The 23,000-nt window shown below is 33.7% G+C and overlaps 1 protein-coding gene across 1 annotated transcript in view; it reads right to left on the bottom strand.

Annotated features, from left to right (window-relative positions):
* Positions 1–331: 331 nt before the first annotated feature.
* Positions 332–23,000, bottom strand: part of LOC132732582 (E3 ubiquitin-protein ligase MARCHF6-like) — a 35,558-nt gene continuing 12,889 nt past the window's right edge. Inside the window, 20 exon segments of the mRNA XM_060719061.1 lie at positions 332–4,305; positions 4,927–5,062; positions 6,030–6,162; positions 6,647–6,736; positions 7,621–7,755; positions 8,145–8,326; positions 9,102–9,171; positions 9,744–9,950; positions 10,341–10,524; positions 11,303–11,422; positions 11,424–11,446; positions 11,977–12,180; positions 12,722–12,836; positions 15,621–15,730; positions 16,262–16,320; positions 17,202–17,253; positions 17,663–17,695; positions 18,337–18,398; positions 19,255–19,429; positions 22,278–22,428. Of these exon segments, the coding sequence (XP_060575044.1) occupies positions 4,218–4,305; positions 4,927–5,062; positions 6,030–6,162; positions 6,647–6,736; positions 7,621–7,755; positions 8,145–8,326; positions 9,102–9,171; positions 9,744–9,950; positions 10,341–10,524; positions 11,303–11,422; positions 11,424–11,446; positions 11,977–12,180; positions 12,722–12,836; positions 15,621–15,730; positions 16,262–16,320; positions 17,202–17,253; positions 17,663–17,695; positions 18,337–18,398; positions 19,255–19,429; positions 22,278–22,428 (2,329 nt within the window). The 3' untranslated portion in view covers positions 332–4,217.

The raw sequence follows: 23,000 nt of genomic DNA, 5'->3' as shown, positions 1-23,000 counted from the left end.
TGGTAACCTCAAAATCAATAGGGGTCATCTACTAATCATGACTAACCTCCATGCCAAATATGACGACTGTAGGTCAAAGGAATCTTAAGTTATTGGGCGGACAAGCTTTTTGAAGTCAAGGCCCCTGTGACCTTGACCTTTGACCTAGTGACCTCAAAATCAATAGGGGTCATCTACTAATCATGACTAACCTACATGCCAAATATGAAGACTAAGGGTCCAAGGAATCTTAAGTTATGGGGCGGACAAGAAAAAACCGACGGACAGCCGGACGGACAAGCTGATTCCAGTATACCCCCCTTACAACTTTGTTGTGCGGGGGTATAAATATTAACTCTAGCTAAATAAGAGAACTCTTTACAACCATTTCAAGTACATTCTCAAGTCATCAAGACAGCACCTTTCAAATATATATAATATATATAGTGATATATTGTCATTAAAGCTTGATAAATGAAAACTCATTACTTTCAACTTTAAAAGTCACTTTATCACAGTCATTTATACTCCATTATAGAAATGAAATACAAAAAAAGAAAAAAAAAGAAGAAAATCCCACTTTAAAGCTGTAAGTTCTAGAATGATAAATTTAAACAACAGCACAATAGACTATTCTTAGTCCTTGACAGTTAAATACGAGCCATGCAGTATCTTATTTAAATCAATTCACAGAGGGGAGTAATTCAGTGAAAATCAATGCTACAGTTATGTCCTTGAACCAGACAGCCTGAATGACTTTCTATATGATAGTAAAACAGGGTCCGTGCAGAAATTGTAAAGAAAGGGGAAAAGTTCAAGAAAGGGAATAATACCAATGAAGATCAATGCATAATTTAATAAGTTACTTAACCTTTACCCTGCCGGGTCTTATAGTGGGCTTGTCCACCTATAATTTTTAAACAGTCCATTATCATTTTAGGGGATTTAATTGCAAATCTTTAAGGTAGACTGCCAAAATTATAGCATAGTCAGGCTGCACTGAAGGTATTAGTCTGAATTTTTAAAAACTTGCCTTGCCCTTTACAAGTGACAAAGACTTACCTGGTATAACTTGCCTACAAAATCTTAATGTAAGTTTTATTTCAATGAGTACTATATTCTTTGTATAGAGGTGTTTAAAATCAGAAGGAAAGGGTAAAAAAAATCAAAAGAATTACATTGACAGCAGATGTAGTTACTCTGCCCTAACTACAATGTATACAATATGAATAAACTAATAATTATAATAAACAATAACAATTTGCAATAATAATAAGAACTAATAAGTTTTTCAAAATTGAACATTCTACAAAAATTTAAGCTGCACTGTCGATATTTTCTGTATCTAATTGGGGGGAAAAACAACATAAACATGAATTTTAGATTATAATACGTTACCTTTGTTAAAACTGTGAAGCCCATTATTTAATAAAATTCAAATACATGTTCTTCAAGCATTTATCAAATGAATAATAAACATGAAATTGTAAAAGACTGTACAACGATCTTTCCTGTATTGCTTTGTCACAATTGGCTTGTACTTAAAGGAAATGTATTTCAAAACAAAAGTTGATGATGCACAATGGAAAAAAGTTATCAGAAAAGTAAAAAAATACCAAAAACAAAAAAACCCCAAAAACATGCACAATATCTGAAATTAATCTACAAATACTGGACAAAAAGCAGTCTTTTTTTTCTTTCTGTTGTATTCATTTATAGGGTCCTAACTGAAGGTTCCAATTCATAAAGGCAGTGCTTTACATTGTAAATTCAGTACTCTGAACAGAAATAACTTTACAAGTATTATACATTAGTGGTGCAGATATCCAGTGTTAGGAGAATGTAGTTTGGGACTATGAGGTCCCTGGTTCGGATCCAATTATGAACATTGTCCGTCAAAATAAATATACCCTGTGTTGCGTCACTGAACCCAGATGTACATGGGTACATGAGAGGCATTTAAATTTTAAATACCATAACTGAATTGAAAAAATTACGATTGCTTTTACATTAAATTTATCCTCAAAACTCTTATTATTACCTTACAAGAATTGGTATTTTCTAAAAAAGAAAAACTAAAAAAAAATAAAATAAAAAAAACACCCCCAAAATTTCAGTGCAACTATGACAGATTCTGTTCAAAAATATTACAACCAGTACTGGTAAAGCAGCACTGTTGCTTTCATACTCTGATTAAATAATATTAATATGTACAAAAAATTTAAATAAACATTGAGAAAAAACTTGACACCAGTTAAACCCTTGCCACCCTGAAGACAGTCAATCTTTAAATCTGGACAAAACCATTGACCAATTTCAGAATATGTGCTGACCAGTGCATAATGCAGACTTAAATTTCAGCCGGCACACTGGTTGCATGCCACCAGCAGGATTAGAGTTAAAGAAATATTAGTCAATTCCATATATGTTTAATAAATAAAATACTTCAAAGTAAATATTAAAATTTTAATGTCATATGACCAATTTTTACAAAAGGCATAGAGCTTCCTAGAAACAACAAATTCTTTATAAATAACTACATGTACACATAAATAATCTACTTTAATCAAATTCTGATAACCTATATTGCACTGGAAAAAAATTAATGTGCAAAAAAATTGTTCATAGCACATAGCTATCAGATTTGTGCTGTACTGTGCCAAAGTTGTATACTACTTGTTGAGTTTTAAGTCACACCAAGACTCTAATAGAAATATGTTGACATTCCAGCATTACTGGTGCAGGAAGACCTAAAGTGACTCTCTATGCACTACTTCTGGCACAACCCGACATCAGAGTTAAACCATTGACCTACCACAAGCCAGTTGGATAGCTTACTCTCTTGAGAGAATCCAAAATTGCTCGACAGGATTCGAACCTACATCAGTGAGCAGCAAGTGATTTGAAGTTAGCAACCTTAACCACTCAGCCATGAAACCAACAGGTTGTACAATTAAGACAAAACAGAAAATATTCTAATTGAAATCAATGAAGACAGAGCTTATGTAGCTGTTAGCAGTATAAAATATCATCTTGCCATTTAATCATTTGAGCACTAACTAAATTTTGAATCTCTACTACAAAAGTACAGTAAGGCCAGCCTGTGCTGTCAAATTAGACTACACTTCTGGCTGCTTAATTCAAGCACTATTAACTCTTATAGTCCCTTTATAGATGTTATCCAAAACTCGACAAATGTGGGTTTTTCCAAGCTTATCCCCCGGTGCAAACAAACCTTTAACCATTACAGTTTCATTAAGCACTACCGTTCACAAAAGATTAGTCAACCTCTTGTACTTAATGTTAAATCTGTAAAAGTTTGTTTGTACCCCTGAATTAGCTGGTAAAAAACCAACACAAACCAGAAAAGCTACAAACCCCCAGACATTGATTTTGTCCCCTCTTCTTTTTTTGGCAACAACCAATTCCTACAGCTTTGTCAATTTGGAAAACGCCTATTTTCAGTCCCTATTTTACAAAAAAAAATTTTTTTTAAAAATCGGTGCCAGACAAGTAAATCAATTTTCAATGAAAAAACTCCAACTTACGGTAAATGAACTTACTTATAAAATGTATAAATGTATTCACAACAAAAGTGACTTTTTTCAAGTTTCATGTATAATACGACAAAATCTACTGAATTTATCTTCATACAGATCTACTCATAGTAACGGCCATTTCAGCATTTATGTCATGCAATGTTACATGGTATTTTATTATTTTCATAGAAAATTAAAATAAACCTTGAGTCATGCTGCTTTAAGATAGGGTGCAGGTTGAGGGAATTATTGTTTCTTAAAATGTTCAATAACAAAATGTTCATATTCAATATCTGTTATTCATCTGTCAACATGAATTATTCATTTGTTAATATATCTAATTCATGTGCCTATATTTCTTACTAATCTTTCAACATACATTATTCATCTGTCAGTGCGTGTTATTCATCTGTCAATATGTATAAACCATTTTTCAATATTCCTTACTCATTTTTTTCAACATGTATTATTCATCGGTCAGTATATATAATTCATCTCTCAGTATATGTTATTCATCTGTCAATACATATTATTAATTTTTCATTTTTTCAATATGTATTATTCATTTTTTTCAATATTGTATTATTCATGTGTAACTCCATGTACTGTTATAGCACTTGGTGTATGACTAGACCATATTATAACTGTTATATTATTGATTGTAATCATGTATCCACACACAAATCTCTGTCAAACGTTTCACGTCTGTTTCGCCGTCTGTTCTGTGGTTAATTTTCGAACAAATCTCTTTGGATCATAATTTACAAGTCTTTGACCAACTAAATATCTGGAAATAGACCAACAAAAGTATGTTTTTTAAATTAATCATATTCATAATTTGTCTATTTAAAAAAAATTCTGCTTAGTGCATACATAGGATTGGTACAAAATCTAACCACAAACAATGAAAATGACTTTTTTAACTGCTTAGCTGTAAAGAAAATATCATTTCATTTTTATCCTAATTCACATACAATTACAGTTAATGTACAAATAAGTTCTTTGAATAATATGAAGTTCAAACACTCATTCTTTCAGCAGTAAATGATAAAAAAAATTAACCTCTTAATTAGGTTTTACGTTATAATTAATAAAACTATCAATAATATGTTTCACAATGACATTGTCAAGGTCATATGACATCATTCCATCTATACAGGAGAAGGACCTTAGATGCCCTGCATACATTACATCATCTACAAGCAAGTATCTCAGAAGAACCATCAACCTTCTTTAATCTAACCAAATAATTATATGACATAAATGTCATAAATGTTGTGTCTCTGGCTGAATTCAAATCAGTAACTTAGCAAGGCAGGCCATGTAAAGCAAGTAATATAAACAAATTTGCCACAAAGGCCTCTAAAATTCGCATCTCTACGAAGATTTAACAAAAAAATATACATACTTGTCATTTTTAATATGTTCATAAAGCCTTTTAAACTGTCTAGCTTGGAATACACACACAAACACCATAACAACACACGCTAACAGGAATGGGTAAATTCTTCGTAATACAAAATTCTGTACATCAAAATCAAAACCTGCAAAAATAGGGTCAAATATGTTAACAATTTAATGTCATTCAATAATTTTTTAGGTTACTTAATGTATACATGTATTTGTTAAAATTTTGAAAGCTAGTAACCACAACAACTTTCCCCAGCGGTTTTTCTCATTTAATTGGAATGAGGCCTTAATGCTAAAATTGCTAATTTGAGAAGTAATAAAGCTGGTGTAAGTTCTCAATTTTGGTAAAACTGCAGATTAAAAAAAAAAATCCATTGGGAAAGGCTTTTTTAGGCCTCCATATATGACAAAAGGTCTCTATAATACAAGGTGAAAAATCCCTGTGCCAATACAACCAGTGTAGAGTCAGACCAGCTTGTGCATCCATGCAGTCTTACTGTACTTTATACTAAACAGCTAATAACAAATATAGAAACCCCTCTTACAAATAATGGACAGATCCAAAATAAAACCACAGCCAGTCCATCATTTGAATTCAACAGGGCGATTACAAAATATTGACTAATATTTGGATGATATAAAATGCTGTAATTGATCAATGTTTGATAGCCCTGGCTCTGTTTGATTGACAATTGACTACATTAGTAGAACATCAGTAATCATATCAATTTTATTTTGAGCTTTACTCAAGTATTGCCTGAAAACTTGTAAATTTTTCACCATAATTATAATTTCAACTAGAAATATGTCCATAGGACACAGATGCCCCCACAAATCATTGCTTTGTCAACCTATAGATGTTCAGCGGGACAGATGTACCAGAGCTAAAACATATTGATGCATTTCTGAACAGATTTTTTTATATATCATAATCTCATATATAAGATTGCTAATCTACCTTTACTTATGACAATTACTTTTGTCTGTGTAGTTTTTTTTAGAGCAAACAGATATCAAACCTTAGTACAAGATTTGTCGTCATGTTTTTTTAAACTAAACCATGCATCCTGATTATATACAGTACAAGTGATCTATACATACCTAATGCTGGAACAAGACTTCTTGCTATAACATATGGCACAGATAACGACATGCCTAGCACACCAATGACAGGAAAACATAACTTGTAAAGAATAAATTTGAGATTCATGTTGCGTAATCCATCGTTATACACCTGTAATATAGTATAAATCTGTTATACACCTGTAATTAAGCATAAATCTTTGACAACCATATTTCCTCATATAACACCAGTTAGTTCCAGGAAATTGACTTGAGAGTGATTAATATAAGTTGCAAGTACATTTTTTACAAGAATTTACACAAATATGTTTAAACTAATAAAATATTTTAGAAGTAAATAAGAAAAGAAAGTAGAACAACCCCTCAAAATACTGGAATAAGTTTATGTTACCTTATTTATCAACTGGTTTTCGTCAAACAATGACCTTCATCAGGATAATACAATTTCAATATAAACACACACAAAAAGTGTAATTAATAAAACATTTGATAGACAAGAACATCTATGACTTCTTTTTATACTTTACAATGTTGCCTACACATTGCTAAGAATAAAATATAGGGAGAAAGCAGGGAAGACAATTTAGCGCCTCATGACCTTGACCCAATTCAACTACCAAGAATTAATGTCTCACCTGCTCAATGACACGTTTGAGCCACCATTGTGGACCCATCATTGTAACAGCGCATATAATTTTAGTATGTAAAACACCTAATGCCCAGTCCTGAAACAGAATTTAATATACATAATATAAATTCATATCAATATATTTAATTACATATATTTGATTGGTATGTGTTTTTCTTAAGAATATTGGATAGTGCTCAATAACTTTGGAATTGAAGTAACAAGAGCTGTAATTACAGGTAATAAATTTGTGAAACCATTGACTGACACTATGATCAATGGCACCATTTTATGAATTATTTTCTTTTTGTACAGAGATTTTAACGGGATCATGTATTGTATTGTACAAACTGTGAAATCCCCCTAGCACTATCCACTCATTTTCTAAAAGGCATGCCAACTCTTTAATAAAAACAACTGTATGTAAAAACATACCTGAACAGCTTTAAGACATGAATATTTGCCCATTTTAAACAAGGTCACAATGGCCGTAGACAATTCATTTTAACGATTAAGAACTAATTGGCAACAAAAGTACCTAAATCCTATGATTGTGAAGTTTGGGGAATTATAATCAATACAAGCCTACATTATATCCTGGGCCATAAAACTTGCTGCTTTTGTGCAATGGCCTATTCCAGCTATGACTTTGGACTTTTTCATTAATAGTTTTGGGTATTTTAATCAGCCAGCAGTACAGAGTTTGATTAGACTGCAAGGATGTGCACCCTAGACTGACTTATTTCCAGTAGCATATGTCAGTTATTATGGCAATAACAGAGAAAGGGTAAATCTATGATAACTAAAATGTCACAGGAACTCTTGGAATAACAGTCTGCAGCACTACTGACTGAACTATTAGATATTTACACATTTTCTCCCCTGTAAGTGAAATGTTCTACACTTTCATATTCAAAGACAAACATGGATGTTTTGTCAACTTGAAATAAGATGTTACTGTACAAATACATGTGTACATACCTGCCAGGGGAAGAAGACTGGGGTCTGATCCAGTGACACCCTCAATGGTGCTACCACTACAAGCTCAAACAACAGACCCAGTAACAATGGCACAACTCCCATCAAAATTACAGCTACAAATAGTGACTTTAATGCCTGTAATATAACCAGAATAATTATTACAAAACGTATCAATGTAAGTATCACAAACTTTTGCATAAAAGCTAAGCATGCTGCTATATATTAAGAAAAAGAAACATGTATTAACAAGCATGCACTATTGTTGCATGTTTTTTCGAATGCATATCTCGGGAAATTATGTAAAATAGCTTACTTATGTGACAGCCCCAATAGTTTCATTATCTTAATAGAGCTGTCAAATGGCATTGCACAAACATGTGAAAAGCATGAAAATTTTTATTTCTTTATACAATAAACGAAATGCCGGATTATCGATTCAAGGAATATCCTTTTTTTCATAAGCAATTAAACATGGCTGAAACTACTTCACATCTCTGCACACTAATGAAGCATCGTATACTTACCAAAATAAGCCACTGTTTAAGTTTATTGAGTATGGCCGCAGTACCCTGTGGTATCCAGTTATACAGAACTGTTCCTATCCTTAACATTAACCAACAAACGTATAATCCACACGCAGCTGTATAAAGTTCATGAATTTTAGCTTCTCCCATCCACAATGACATCAACTTTCGGCCAAAAAATACTGAAATATATAATAGTAAAGTTTTTAAAATTTCAGCATTTTTTTTAAACCCATTTAGGTCATTGATCAGAAGATTTCATTAATTCTCTTAACCATCTTGACATGTATTATGAACTTGCCCTACTATATTCAATACAGAATTGTCAACAAATTTTGGGATTCAATATGTTAGAGTACACAAAATCAAGCATTGTTAAGAGCCTGGTCGCATAGCATGGATGGGGAGGCTAGCCTGGCTCTCTATTGATCGCAAAGGCAAGTAACCACAGCAGGTTATACATGTTTTTAGAAAATTTCAGAAAGTTACTGTACAAGTGAATATTTTTACATCACAAAAGGTTTTTGAATGTCCAAAAACAGATTTTTTTCGTGCAGAAATATTTGGGAAACTACAATTTCTGGAACTCCCATCATATTACCACAACAATATATTATGAACCTTTTTTTGTTACTATTTCACATTGTGGAATATTAAATGAACATTAAATCTTTTTATATGTTGGTTTGTATTTAGCTAAATGTTATTTTTAACAGGATATATTTCCATGGTAACCGGTGCACAGGTGGATGGTAAAATAAAGAAATGCCATTGAAGACTTTAATAATTGCGAATTATTTCGATATTCACAAAAATCGCAAATATTTCCATGTCCCAAAATTAACCACTTATACAGTATTACTGATAAGACTTATTATGAGATGGACCATATATGAAGATTTGAAAACTTTATTTTGAGACTGTATATATATCAGGATTTAATGTACACTAACTAACCTGGCAGTATAAGACAAACAACACTGGCTGCAAATAATGTAAAACACATCAGTGCTACCAGCAACACGATCTGAAATAAACACACCATATAATAGGTTATAATTCAACATTGCTTAAACCACGTAATTCATCATAAATCATGCCCAAAATAATTCAACCATGTATTAATTCTTTAGACATGTCAAAAAAACACTGAGCTTAACCTTAAAATACAAAACAATGATTGCATTATGGATGTGAAATGTGGGGTAACAATAATTTATATGAGACAGAGCAATATCCTGGGCCGCAAAACATGATTTGGTATTAACTGTTTACATTAACAACATTTTTTCCACATCAGTTTGATTAATTAAACCTCCATTATGACTAAATGCTAGGTAAAAGATAGTCCTAGAACTATTCAGTAAGTAGTAGTTTCCTTATAAGGCAAAACAAGCATTGTCCACAAACTTTTTGAAACCTTGTTTGACATTTAACTAGTTAAATAAACAGTACTAGTTAAATAGAAAAGCAAGGTTTTAAGTTGCTTTAAGAATTTATAAGACAAAAAATAAAATCTTCTCAATTGACTAAAATACCGGTATACTATTTAATTATAACTTTCTCAAGATATGAAAAATAATAATGAAGCAAACATACTCTAAAATAAAAGAGTTTTGGCCTCTTGTATGATTGAAAGCCTGTTGGGCCTCCAGCCTGTAACATAGCTTGATGGGCCGCTGCAAGTCCCCCTGGCTGGCCTGGTGGAGGTACAGGATTGTTCGGGGCATTGTTACCCTGGTTACCAGCAGGTGGGGGTGGTGGACCAGCGGGAGGTGCTGCAGCATCACCTTGTATAACATTATCCTACAATATACAGTAAACATCATTTAAAAATAAATAATTAGCAATATATAAGATCAAAATATGAGCAAAATCATTAGGGACCTTTAATTTACTTTGCATTCTTTATCATAATTTTTGTGCATTTATAAATTCCTGACTAAATGACTAAGAAGCTGATCAAGCCAGTTACTGTGAATTCCCTTAATTTCGTGGGCATAAAATTGTGTGGGTTCTTAAATTTGTTGACTGTTCTTTTTTCCCCCAAAAGGTCAAATGTAAATGATATGATGCAATATAATCTTACAGGAGACAAAATGATTTTTTTTTTATCTATAATTCGTGGTTTCAGCTATCCTCGAAAACCAAGAATGTTTATTCCCCAGGAATAATAATGATTTTGTAGTAACTTACATGGTCGTCAAGCTGCACATCCCCGACAAGGTATGATCGTAGATTAAGCATCCAGGCTACACACAGGGTCCAGCCCCGCACCAAGCCCTTTAACCACATCCTAGTATGACCTTGCTCTAGCAGTGCAGGTAGAACCACTTGTAATAACAACAGTTCTAGAGATAGTTCACTGACAGGTGCATCACTGTAATACAATAAATAAGTTTCATTTAAAATATTGGAGTCAACTCTTGTCATGTAGGAAATGTTTTGGAAATAAAACAATACTTGACTATTATAACCATAAAACCTGTGTATCATAATCAGTTTTGGGAATAAAAATGTTTAACTGGTCTAGGTTTAGGGAATTTTTGAATATACAAATAAAACCTTGGCACATGTATATATGCCAGTGTTAAATTTGTTAACAACAATCCAAGAACTTAATACTATCTATTTTTATTAAAATCAGTTTTGAAAACAAAAACATCAAATCTGTCTGTCAAGTTCAATTAACTGAAACAATTTTACGTCACATTTTACGCTACAAAAGTGAAAGTAGGCTTTAAGCACGAATCTCTTGAATTTATGATGAGAGCTTAAGTGTAATAACTACAAACACAGTTTTATTGAAATCTAATTCAATCAATTTGATACATTATTTCAGAGAAAATGAAAATAAAACTTGCTTCTTGATTCAAGTTAATGTTGTATACACATAAAGGAAGCAGCCCAGATATGAATAATGCCCTCGGGCTGAAGCCCTCAGGACCAGTATTCATTTTGTGGGCCAATTATCACTTTCTGGCCCTACTCTGCCATGTATTAATCTCTTATTCTCTGTCAATATTCCAAAGATGTTTATTTTACATTTCTACGCTGTGTAGTTCTTATCAGTTCTTTTTTTTCTTAAAAATATGACATTTAATCATTATAAATATGTCTTAAACATAAATGCATCATAATCTTATAATGTGTTATACCTTGACAACATGACGTTATATGGCAGGAAACCTGGAAAAAACTTTTCTGAAAATCTCACGGCAACAAGATCATAAAAAAATGTACCAAATATGATAACAATCAACAAAAACTTCGGGGAGTCTGTACACTGGCAGATGTATCATCTGCAAAAATATGAACAATATTGTCATTTAAGTTTTGTCAGACTATATTTAATACCGTATTTGTATTAAGAAATATGAATTGCATCATAAAAATATACGATAAAACATTAAAAGAAACTATTATACCCAGAAAAATGCTTTGATTTTGGAAGTTTTAAGATTTTTTAGGGTAACTATTTCCTTACCCAAATCTTTAAAATTAATAATGGTCAATTCCATGCAGGAAAACTCCATCACATAAATTAAGAATGGCAATGGTTAAGTATTTGTTTTACATTGCACCAATACAGTATAGGAGTAGAACCATTAACTTTCTGTCAGCTAGCTGGATAGCCTCCTCACATTAAAGAATCCAAAGTACCTCAGGGGATTTGGACCCATAGGGGTGGGGAGCAAGTGTTCAATAACCTTAACCACTCTGCCTTGGACACCACGGTTAAATGAATAAAATTTCATTTAAATGATTTCACACGGAAATAAGTATAATTACAACAAAAATTGATATACATGCAGAAGAGAAAAACACAAACCTCTTGTATTGGATTAAACTCTGGATCGTTGAGGTTTCTGAGGAACCAGAGTACGCCCGGTCGGAGCACCTCCCTCAGTAACAATATAAATGAGGCGAAGTAGAATACATACACCATACCAACCAGCCAGTGGATAAACATAGATGTACCAGGTGCCACATGAAAACTTGTCTTACGATCTTTCAATGTAGCGTCAAACATGGACTGAAAATTAAAATAGTTGGTACTACAGTTTCAAGCCATTTTTTATGAAAATTAACCAATTTCTGATAGTTAAACAGTGTCCGAAGAACAGATAAAGTGATTGATCACATACCCTTGCGACACCGTAAAAATGGTATTGCATGGCCATGCATATATTTTGACATCACATCATTTTCATTTTATAAACATAGCTTTAAGACGCGCTAAATGTTATCATTATACTATAGGCGCACCTATGAAAAATGGTTCTTTATCACTTCAAACAATCTTTATTTTTGGTATGTGATAAATAGAATATTAAATTCGTGTAAGTTCATTACTAGATTTATTGCGCTCATTGAATAAAATAATATAATGCTCGACAGAGGCTCGCATGTTACAATTTTATTCCACTCTTTCAATAAATTCAGTATTGTTAAACTTACATTCATTCATTATCCTCCCTTTATGAAATGAGCCTAAAGTTTTAATAATTCACACAAAAAACCTTTAACCTATCAAATAATGCAAAATACACTCATACATTTAATACAGCACTCACCAGGGAACAGATATCTAGCCACCAGCCACATATCAATGGAAACACGCCAATTTCTATGACAACCAATAACTTCACCTTGACAACCACATAACACAGACCAAACACTCGTGGAAACCTGTTGTAAACATAAAACATCATATTAACCTGCAACACCCAAATAAAAACATTAAGTCAACATGATCCTAGAATATGCTTTGATAGGTGGTTGTAGTAAAATATGTGAAATTTAAAAGTCTGGGCTTGATAATCTTTGCAACTCGCATTTATTTCATCGGCACATTATAAATTTCACTTGGATAATTTTCTGCATTTAATGACTCGGCAAGAAAATTATCTCAAGCCTTTGTAGGAGTAATTTTTAGGTACAGAATTGGGGAAATATGTCTTTATTTTTGATTGGAAAGGGTCTGTTTTAAGGAAAGAAGAAGCAAAAAATTGCAGCTAAATTAAGATTCAGGAGAGATGGGCTTGTTTCTTAACCCATTACTTCAAAGCATTTGCGAAAAATGACTGATTCATAAAGCAACTGTACAAGTTCAAATTGCTATGAAAGTATAACTAGATACCCCCCCACAAGTCTGCTTCGGAAATGAGGATGTTACTAGTAACAGAATACCTTGTAATAGAATTGAAACATAGAGTTATGGTTGTGGGCAATTAAAGATAATTGTGGTTCATGTATGTTGCTTTTCCTTTCAATGTGGTTGGCCATTGATGAAGTTTAATTGAATTACTCTGTAATAAGTCCAGAAAGACAAAGAAAAAGAACAAAGGGCAATAACTCTAAAAATACTGAATATAGAGTTATAGTTCTTGTGCACTGCACTTCCTCTTATTGTGCTTGACCATTGTATGAAGTTGTCAAAATGGAGTTATGGCTCTTGTGCACTGCACTTCCTTTTAATGTCCTTGACAACTGTATGAAGTTGTACTGAATTCCAAACAGTAGTTTTCAAGTTATAATCTGGACAAGGAAAAGTAACAAAGGGCAATAACTCTGTACTTAGTCAAGATGGAGTTATGGTTCTTGTGCACTGCACTTCCCCTTATTGTGCTTGACCATTGTATGAAGTTGTTTTTGAATTCCAACCAGTAGTTTTCAAGTCATGCTCTGGACAAGGAAAAGTAACAAAGGGCAGTAACTCTGTAATTAGTCAAGATGGAGTTATGGTTCTTATGCACTGCACTTCCTCTCAATGTGCTTGACCATTGTATGAAGTTATAATGAATTCCAACAATAAGTCTTCAAGTTATGGTCCGGACAAAAGAAAGCAATGGAAAAGTAACAAAGGGCAATAACTCTGTAATTAGTCAAGATGGAGTTATGGTTCTTGTGCACTGCACTTCCCCTTATTGTGCTTGGCCATTGTATGAAGTTGTTTTGAATTCCAACCAGTAGTTTTAAAGTCATGCTCTGGACAAGGAAAAGAAACAAAGGGCAGTAACTCTGTAATAAGTCAAAATGGAGTTATGGTTCTTGTGCACTGCACTTCCTCTCAATGTGCTGGACCATTGTATGAAGTTATAATGAATTGCAACAATTAGTCTTCAAGTTATGGTCCGGACAAAGAAAGCAATGGAAAAGTAATAAAGGGCAATAACTCTGTAATTACTTTAGATAGAGTTATGGTTCTTATGCACTGCACTTCCTCTCAATGTGCTTGACCATTGTATGTAGTTATATTGAATTCCAACCATTAGTCTTCAAGTTATGGTCCGGACAGAAAAAGAAGGCAATGGAAAAGCAACAAAGGGCAATAACTCTGTAATTACTTTAGATAGAGTTATGGTTCTTGTGCACTGCACTTCCCCTTATTGTATGTTTGACAATTGTATGAAGTTGTTTTGAATTCCAACCAGTAGTTTTCAAGTTATGCCACGGACAAGGAAAAGTAACAAAGGGCAATAACTCTGTAATTAGTCAAGATAGAGTTATGTTTCTTACGCACTGCACTCCTCTCAATGTGCTTGACCAGTGTATGTAGTTATATTGAATTCCAACCATTAGTCTTCAAGTTATGCTCCGGACAAGGAAAATGCAACAGACAAAAAAAAAGCAATGGAAAAAGCAACAAAGGGCAATAACTCTGTAATTACTTTAGATAGAGTTATGGTTCTTGTGCACTGCACTTCCCCTTATTGTGTTTGACAATTGTATGAAGTTGTTTTGAATTCCAACCAGTAGTTTTCAAGTTATGCCCCGGACAAGGAAAAAGTAACAAAGGGCAATAACTCTGTAATTAGTCAAGATAGAGTTATGGGTTCTTGTGCACTGCACTTCCTCTCAATGTGCTTGACCATTGTATGTAGTTATATTGAATTCCAACCATTAGTTTTCAAGTTATGCTCCGGACAAGGAAACGTCTGGACCGACCGACCGCCCGACCGACCAACCGACCGACCGACCGACCACCGGGTGACTCCTATATACCCCCCCAAACTTCGTTTTTGGGGGTATAAAAAATGCTTTCATACTAATCAAACTTGGCACAAATGTTTACTGGACCATAGACTTTGTAACAGTATGCTCAATCTTAAATTTCCTGTTACCATAGCAATGAGAGGACATCTCAAAATTGCCATAAATCACTATTTTGCGCTGATTTTTTTCCCATTAAAACTGATTTCAAAGTGCTGCAACTTCTGCGTTAAATCACGTATATAATTATAAGGTAAAAGGTTAAGATGTCTGCATCTCAACCCAGGAATTGTTGTTTTGACCTCTACTAGTGTCACAACCACGTTTCCTCACATATAACACCAATACTTATTAGATCCAGGTAGCAGGTAATCTCTAACACTTTCATCATTATCATGCCAACATAAATATGTTTAATGTTGAAACCAAAGTAAGAGTTATATAACTTACGGAATTATTGAAGAATCATTGACAACAAACCTTTTTAATCTGATCAAGGAACAGATGGCATACAAGAAAATCAGAGAGAATGCTATAACAACATAGCCAATCAATGTCGTTAGTAAACCCTCAAAATGTGATGCTTCAACCTGAAATAACAAATAACATCATACACTCACGATCTATTAAATGCATTTCCTTGTTGTTGTTTTTTTTCTTTTCATGCCTTTATAACAGTTTACAGGTTTTATGTCTAACTTTAACAGTCGTAATGTGTTTTTGTTTTGTTTTTTCCAATTGAACTGATGAGAGAAGAACTTGGGTAATTCAGGCACAACCAGCCACCACTGACCAACCAGCCTTATATACGCCAGATGGAATATGTTCTTCATATAAAAATATTCAACATAACTGGCAGTATTCAAATTCAACGATACTTGCAGTAATTATTTAAAGATGAAAGGCAAGTGAATCAGCCATGAAAGGCACTGTATATGGTTTATATAAAATAGATTATTTTTTCTTTATTCTAAAAAAGACAAACAGTGCACATTACACAATCTGCAATGCAGCAAAGGTAATTTTGTGACTATTGCCATAACCTTTTTTAGGGGAGTGGATGGTTGTAATTTGTCATTTTAAATTTTTTAGAATTTTTAAAAATATAAAAAATGTATTACCACATCTTCCATTTTCATTCCAATCATTGTAAAGTGACCAATATGATATGGACAAAATGCTGAAAACAAATGTACAACAAAGATATTTTTTTCAACATTCTGACAGAAAACAATATTTTTTATAATTTTTTTTATGAATAACCGAAAGCAAAACAAGAAGTCCAAGGTGTTTTCGCTGAGTGAAATATATAAAAAGTTCCTATACAATAAGCCATTATGACAATGATGACCATGATTTATATTAGCCGCGTCATGACAAAACCAACATAGTGAGTTTGCGACCAGCATGGATCCAGGATCCATGTTGTTCGCTTACAAACCCTATTACAAGTAGAGAAACTGATAGCGAACACCATGGATCCTGATCAGACTGCGCGGATGCTGGTCGCAAACCCATTATGTTGGTTTTGTCATGGCACAACTCATATTACATGTACTTTGTAGCAGTCCGCTAGGGAAATTGAATGCTACACACCAAACTTAAACCCTTAAAGTGACACCAGTTATAACAAATCTTAACTCCGGGGCTTCAATTAATGCAACTTACTAAAATCTTCAAACAATAACTGTACCAGTAGAGCCAACTTTTGACCCTCAAAGGTAACATTATTTAAAAATTTTAAAAGTACTAGACCATGCTATAAGATAAATATTTTACTTTGGACCCTATAGCATATGAGAGAAAGGAGTTTTTTTTAAATTTCTTTTCTATAATTGATTTTAAACCTATTGCTCAGCAGATTGGCTCTACTAAAAGTAGTACCTTAAGGTAATTCCTGTAAACTTCAGTCAAATTTTATTATAAAATTTTATGTAAAGAAAAGTGTGAAATGACAACCAATAACAGACAAACGGACACAAATCCACCACAACAGATCATATTTGATTTGAACACTTTGTGCTAAGGTGAACTAAAAATAAATTATTCTGAGAAACTTACCAAATACAAGTATAAATAATGTGTTAAGAGACACAACCCAGAATACATGTTCCTGCAAAATATATATTTCTCCATTTTGATATGTATTTAAACTATGTACAATATAATAATGTGGGTTGTTTTTTTATTTATTAATTTTATGGAATAATCTCTTTTCTTGGAATAATATACAAATTAAATAATACCTTCTTAAATTGATGACTGACAAAACAAGAGCTCCTAATAAACCAAAACTATTCTTTAATATAAATAATGAGACAAAGCTTTTCACTGGTGCATTCATAATTTTTACTCATTCATAAATTTTGAGCTCAGCCATAAAATTTCATTACATGAACATTTTAATTTTAAACACCCATATTATAAAAAAAAGCTACATTTACTTAGTTAATACTTCAGTTGAGGCCTATTGCTAAATAAATTGCCCCCAAAAACATCAAAGAATTAGGTAATGTACTTACAAGGAAAACAAGAGAGCCGTCTAATCCAAGAAGCTACAAAGACATAAAAATAAATTAATTAATACATATTACATACAGAAAATATTTCTCACATAAAAGTATTATATATTTTTGTATAGAATGTAAGCCTCACAATTCATCAACAATCTAGCTAAAAGTCAAATGACATTAACTTTCATCCCACCTAAATCAAACCCAAACAAAAGGTAGACGTCTCTGACAAGGCAGACTTAATACTTAACACATGAGATAAAATACCCAATGATGAATGGAGAAAATATTTGAGCCGTGTCACGACAAAACCAACATAATGGGTTTGCGACCAGCATGGATCCAGACCAGCCTGCGCATCCGCACAGTCTGATCAGGATCCATGCTGTTCGCTTTTAAACCTTTTAACAAGTAGAGAAACTGATAGCGAACAGCATGGATCCTGATCAGACTGCGCGTACGCGCAGGCTGGTCTGGATCCATGCTGGTCGCAAACCCATTATGTTGGTTTTGTCGTGACACAGCTCATTTATTTCTTTGCCTTAATCAAACCCTTTGATCATCTGTGGCGACAAAGGGTTGCCAATGTAACTTTTTGTCTTTATTGTGAAAACTGGCCTGTTTCTATACAGGTAGTTGCTATCTCTACAATGTAATAAATTAACAAATCAAATAATATTCACCCTCTCCCAGGTAAGTTCTTCAGCTGCCCTGTCCCATTCTATTGGATTCCAATTATTGTCATCTGAAATATACAAAATAACACATTAAATAAATCGCTAACATATATCTCAAGACCCTTAATAAGTTTGTTTTTTTGTTTTTCCAATCTAAGATAGCATCAATTACCATTTTACTTCAACCTTTTCCCCTGCCAACTTTGTGTGTAACAAACATATTCCTCTTGTAACTTGGAAATGTCTGTTATTTTACCAAGGATTTTGATATCAAAATGTTTTAATTAATCAGCCGGCAATGTTGAATCTGGTAAAACTGCATATATGTGCAAGAAATTATATTTATTATATACTTTGAAATGAAATATTGAGAAATATTGATGAAATAAAATGCGTATTTTCATTTTCCGTATTTTCACTGTAAAAATTTATTTTTCACTGCAGTTCCGTATTTTCACTGGTGTCTTGCCGGACTACTTTCTTTTAAATTCTGCCAGTACTCAAAATTTAAGGGAAAGTCTTGCAAATTTTAATGTCCAGAAAGAGAAAAATGTATATAATAAACAGAAAATTCAAGTTTTTTCTATAAATACATGATTTATTTTCATCTTGTGGCATGAAAATTACCATATTTCACTCGTGGCTATTGCCACTCATGAAATATTTATTTTCATACCACTTGATGAAAATAAATCATGTATTTATAGAAAAAACTTGAATATCCTCTATTTATTTATACCTTTTTTGTTGCATAATAATACAATAATGAATAATTTATAGTTTAAAGGCCTTGTACTTTATATCTCGGACCTAGGTGATTAAATTGATGCACATATAAACTTTAACTGGGCATTATTCTAAAAACAATGCACCCAAAATAGATAACATAAACTATTTCCAGAAATATCACAGATATATATTTACCTTGTGCAGCGTTATTTCCATTATCTGCACCTTCCTCTTCCACCTCTTCTTCACCCTCATTGGCTGCCTCAGCATTGTTATCTTCATTCTGATTGTTCTGATTGGCTGCTCCATCTCTAGCTCCGCCCCCTCCCAAACCAACAAGATTGTTTACAACACCGATATCCAAAGGATTCTGAAAAGACAAGACAATATTGAAATTCTAACTGATAAACTATATCAAAAATTTATTCTTCTTTTTTTTCCAGAATAAAATAACAAACGTTAGATGGATTATATATTATGTTGAGATGGTAACCAAATAAAGCAGAAAGCAAATTATCCATAAGTCTCCTTCAACCATTGAAGAATATAACAACTGACTTAACAATCTTCTTATTTAAATTCTTTATGAATATTCTAACTACATTGTAATTCCACAAAAAATTCAAACAACTTTTACAAAAGTTCCCATAGAAGTCACACTGGCTTGAAACATTCAAATGCAGCTTTTAACATGAAACCTGGAAACAGTTTATGTAAAATTAAATTTGATAAAGTTTCACAATGTCATTTTGGAAAAACTAAAAACATATGGATTTCCTATAAGAAATAGGAAGAAAAGTTATTTTAAGCTTCCGTCATCTCAAACCAAATATACAGAAAGAGGTTAATAGAAAGTACCATCAACAAAATATCCATCCATACATCAGAGGTCTTACAAAAACAGTTTGTAAAAGTGAAGAAACAACAGGAGGCAGAATAAACTTAGTAGAAAAAAAATTAAAATATTCAAAATTTTTAGAGAAAACTAGAACTGTTACTATCATGGCGTGAATACCCCCGCATACCACTTTGTCAGAATCAACAGTGGCCATTTAGAGCTCAAGGACAACCTCCCTGCCAAATCTGAGGTAACTAAGCCAGTGCATTGCTAAGTTATGTATTGTACATGCTTCAAATGTGAAAATGTCAAAATCAATACATTGCGGACAGGACATTCTTTAACAATTAAGAAGAAAAGCTTTTTTTTGTCAAGGTCCCTGTGACCTTGACCTTTGACCCAGTGACCTCAAAATCAATAGGGGTCACCTTATAGTCATGATCAACATCAATGCCAAATATGAAGACTGTGGGTCATACATTGGTGGACAAACTTTTTGAAGTCAAAGTCCCTATGACCTTGACCTTTGACCCAGTGACCTCAAAATCAAAAGGGGTCATCTACTAATCATGATCAACATCCACGCCAAAAATGAAGACTTTGGGTCCAAAGGAATCTTAAGTTATTGGGCAGACAAACTTTTTGAAGTCAAAGTCCCTGTGACCTTGACCTTTGACCAGGTGACCTCAAAATCAATAGGGGTCATCTACTAATCATGACCAACCTCCATTCCAAATATGAAGACTGTGGGTCAAAGGAATCTTAAGTTATTGGGCGGACAAGCTTTTTGGAGTCAAGGCCCCTGTGACCTTGCCCTTTGACCTGGGGACCTCAAAATCAATAGGGGTCATCTACTAATCATGACTAACCTCCATGCCAAATATGAAGACTATGGGTCAAAGGAATCTTAAGTTATAGGGTGGACAAGCTTTTTGAAGTCAAGGCCCCTGTGACCTTGACCTTTGACCTGGTGACCTCAAAATCAATAGGGGTCATCTACTAATCATGACTAACCTCCATGCCAAATATGAAGACTGTGGGTCAAAGGAATCTTAAGTTATTGGGCGGACAAGCTTTTTTGAAGTCAAGGCCCCTGTGACCTTGACCTTTGACCTGGTGACCTCAAAATCAATAGGGGTCATCTACTAATCATGACTAACCTCCATGCCAAATATGACGACTGTAGGTCAAAGGAATCTTAAGTTATTGGGCGGACAAGCTTTTTGAAGTCAAGGCCCCTGTGACCTTGACCTTTGACCTGGTGACCTCAAAATCAATAGGGGTCATCTACTAATCATGACTAACCTCCATGCCAAATATGACGACTGTAGGTCAAAGGAATCTTAAGTTATTGGGCGGACAAGCTTTTTGAAGTCAAGGCCCCTGTGACCTTGACCTTTGACCTAGTGACCTCAAAATCAATAGGGGTCATCTACTAATCATGACTAACCTCCATGCCAAATATGAAGACTGTGGGTCAAAGGAATCTTAAGTTATTGGGCGGACAAGCTTTTTGAAGTCAAGGCCCCTGTGACCTTGACCTTTGACCTGGTGACCTCAAAATCAATAGGGGTCATCTACTAATCATGACTAACCTCCATGCCAAATATGACGACTGTAGGTCAAAGGAATCTTAAGTTATTGGCGGACAAGCTTTTTGAAGTCAAGGCCCCTGTGACCTTGACCTTTGACCTGGTGACCTCAAAATCAATAGGGGTCATCTACTAATCATGACTAACCTCCATGCCAAATATGACGACTGTAGGTCAAAGGAATCTTAAGTTATTGGGCGGACAAGCTTTTTGAAGTCAAGGCCCCTGTGACCTTGACCTTTGACCTAGTGACCTCAAAATCAATAGGGGTCATCTACTAATCATGACTAACCTCCATGCCAAATATGACGACTGTAGGTCAAAGGAATCTTAAGTTATTGGGCGGACAAGCTTTTTGAAGTCAAGGCCCCTGTGACCTTGACCTTTGACCTAGTGACCTCAAAATCAATAGGGGTCATCTACTAATCATGACTAACCTCCATGCCAAATATGAAGACTAAGGGTCAAAGGAATCTTAAGTTATTGGGCGGACAAGAAAAAACCGACGGACAGCCGGACGGATGTTCTCACAGGACAGTAATTATGTGGCTACTCTATTGTTCTCTCTATTGTTCTTTTTAGCCACGCAAAAGAAAATACGGACGGACGGCCGGACGGACGGACGGACAAGCTGATTCCAGTATACCCCCCCCCTACAACTTTGTTGTGCGGGGGTATAAAAAACAACAACAAACAACTTAGAAAACTGTCTTGATATCCAAAATGATAAAATTGTAATGCCAATGTGACTTCAATACATACTACGGAATTAAATACAAGTTATTTACCCTTTGTTGTACACCAGGCACGTCCTGTTCTAACCAATCGGGCCCTCCTCCATGCAGGATCTGTTCACGTAGCCACACCAAGCTGATAAATGCACATAATGTACATGCCACAACAAAACAACCATGGAAACAATCTGACGCAATATTTTCACTGAAAATAGAACAGTTAATTCTTTATAACAACTCTTTTTAATACAACAGTAATACTTAAAACTACTGTGTTTAGGAAGTGGTAAAGATAAAGTGTTAATTTTTTCTTAAAGTTTTGTGGTATTTATTTTTTAATTTCCATATACAACTTTTTGATGTTGGAATTTTGATAGTGAAATCCTTCATGGTGTAAATGAGGATTTTTTTAAATTTAATATACAGAAAAACTCAATTACATAAATTCAGAGTAGAAATGTTTGTTTTGTTGGGTTGTAATTCATGCCAACAGTAAATGTTATTTGATAACTTTCAAACTATACTGGTGGAGGAACACCTCATGTGCCACTTCCTGCACCATCTTAGGGACTAGCGGGCACCTGGGGGAATGGACCTTACAAATATAGATGGATAGCTTCCTCACGGCTTCTATGAAGTTTAAAAATATGGAAGTCAGAGACTGCAAAATGTCTGACATTAAAAGTCATATGAAATAGGTAAAGAAGAAAAAGCGTTATATTTTGGAAGTCACAAGTCAAAATCAAGGTGTAAGTGACTCCCAAACTTCCATTAATG

This window comes from Ruditapes philippinarum, unplaced genomic scaffold (genome assembly GCF_026571515.1).
Source record: "Ruditapes philippinarum isolate M1 unplaced genomic scaffold, ASM2657151v2 ctg2962_1_1_1_1, whole genome shotgun sequence".
Classification (NCBI taxonomy): domain Eukaryota; kingdom Metazoa; phylum Mollusca; class Bivalvia; order Venerida; family Veneridae; genus Ruditapes; species Ruditapes philippinarum.
This window is presented reverse-complemented; position numbering and strand designations above follow the sequence as displayed.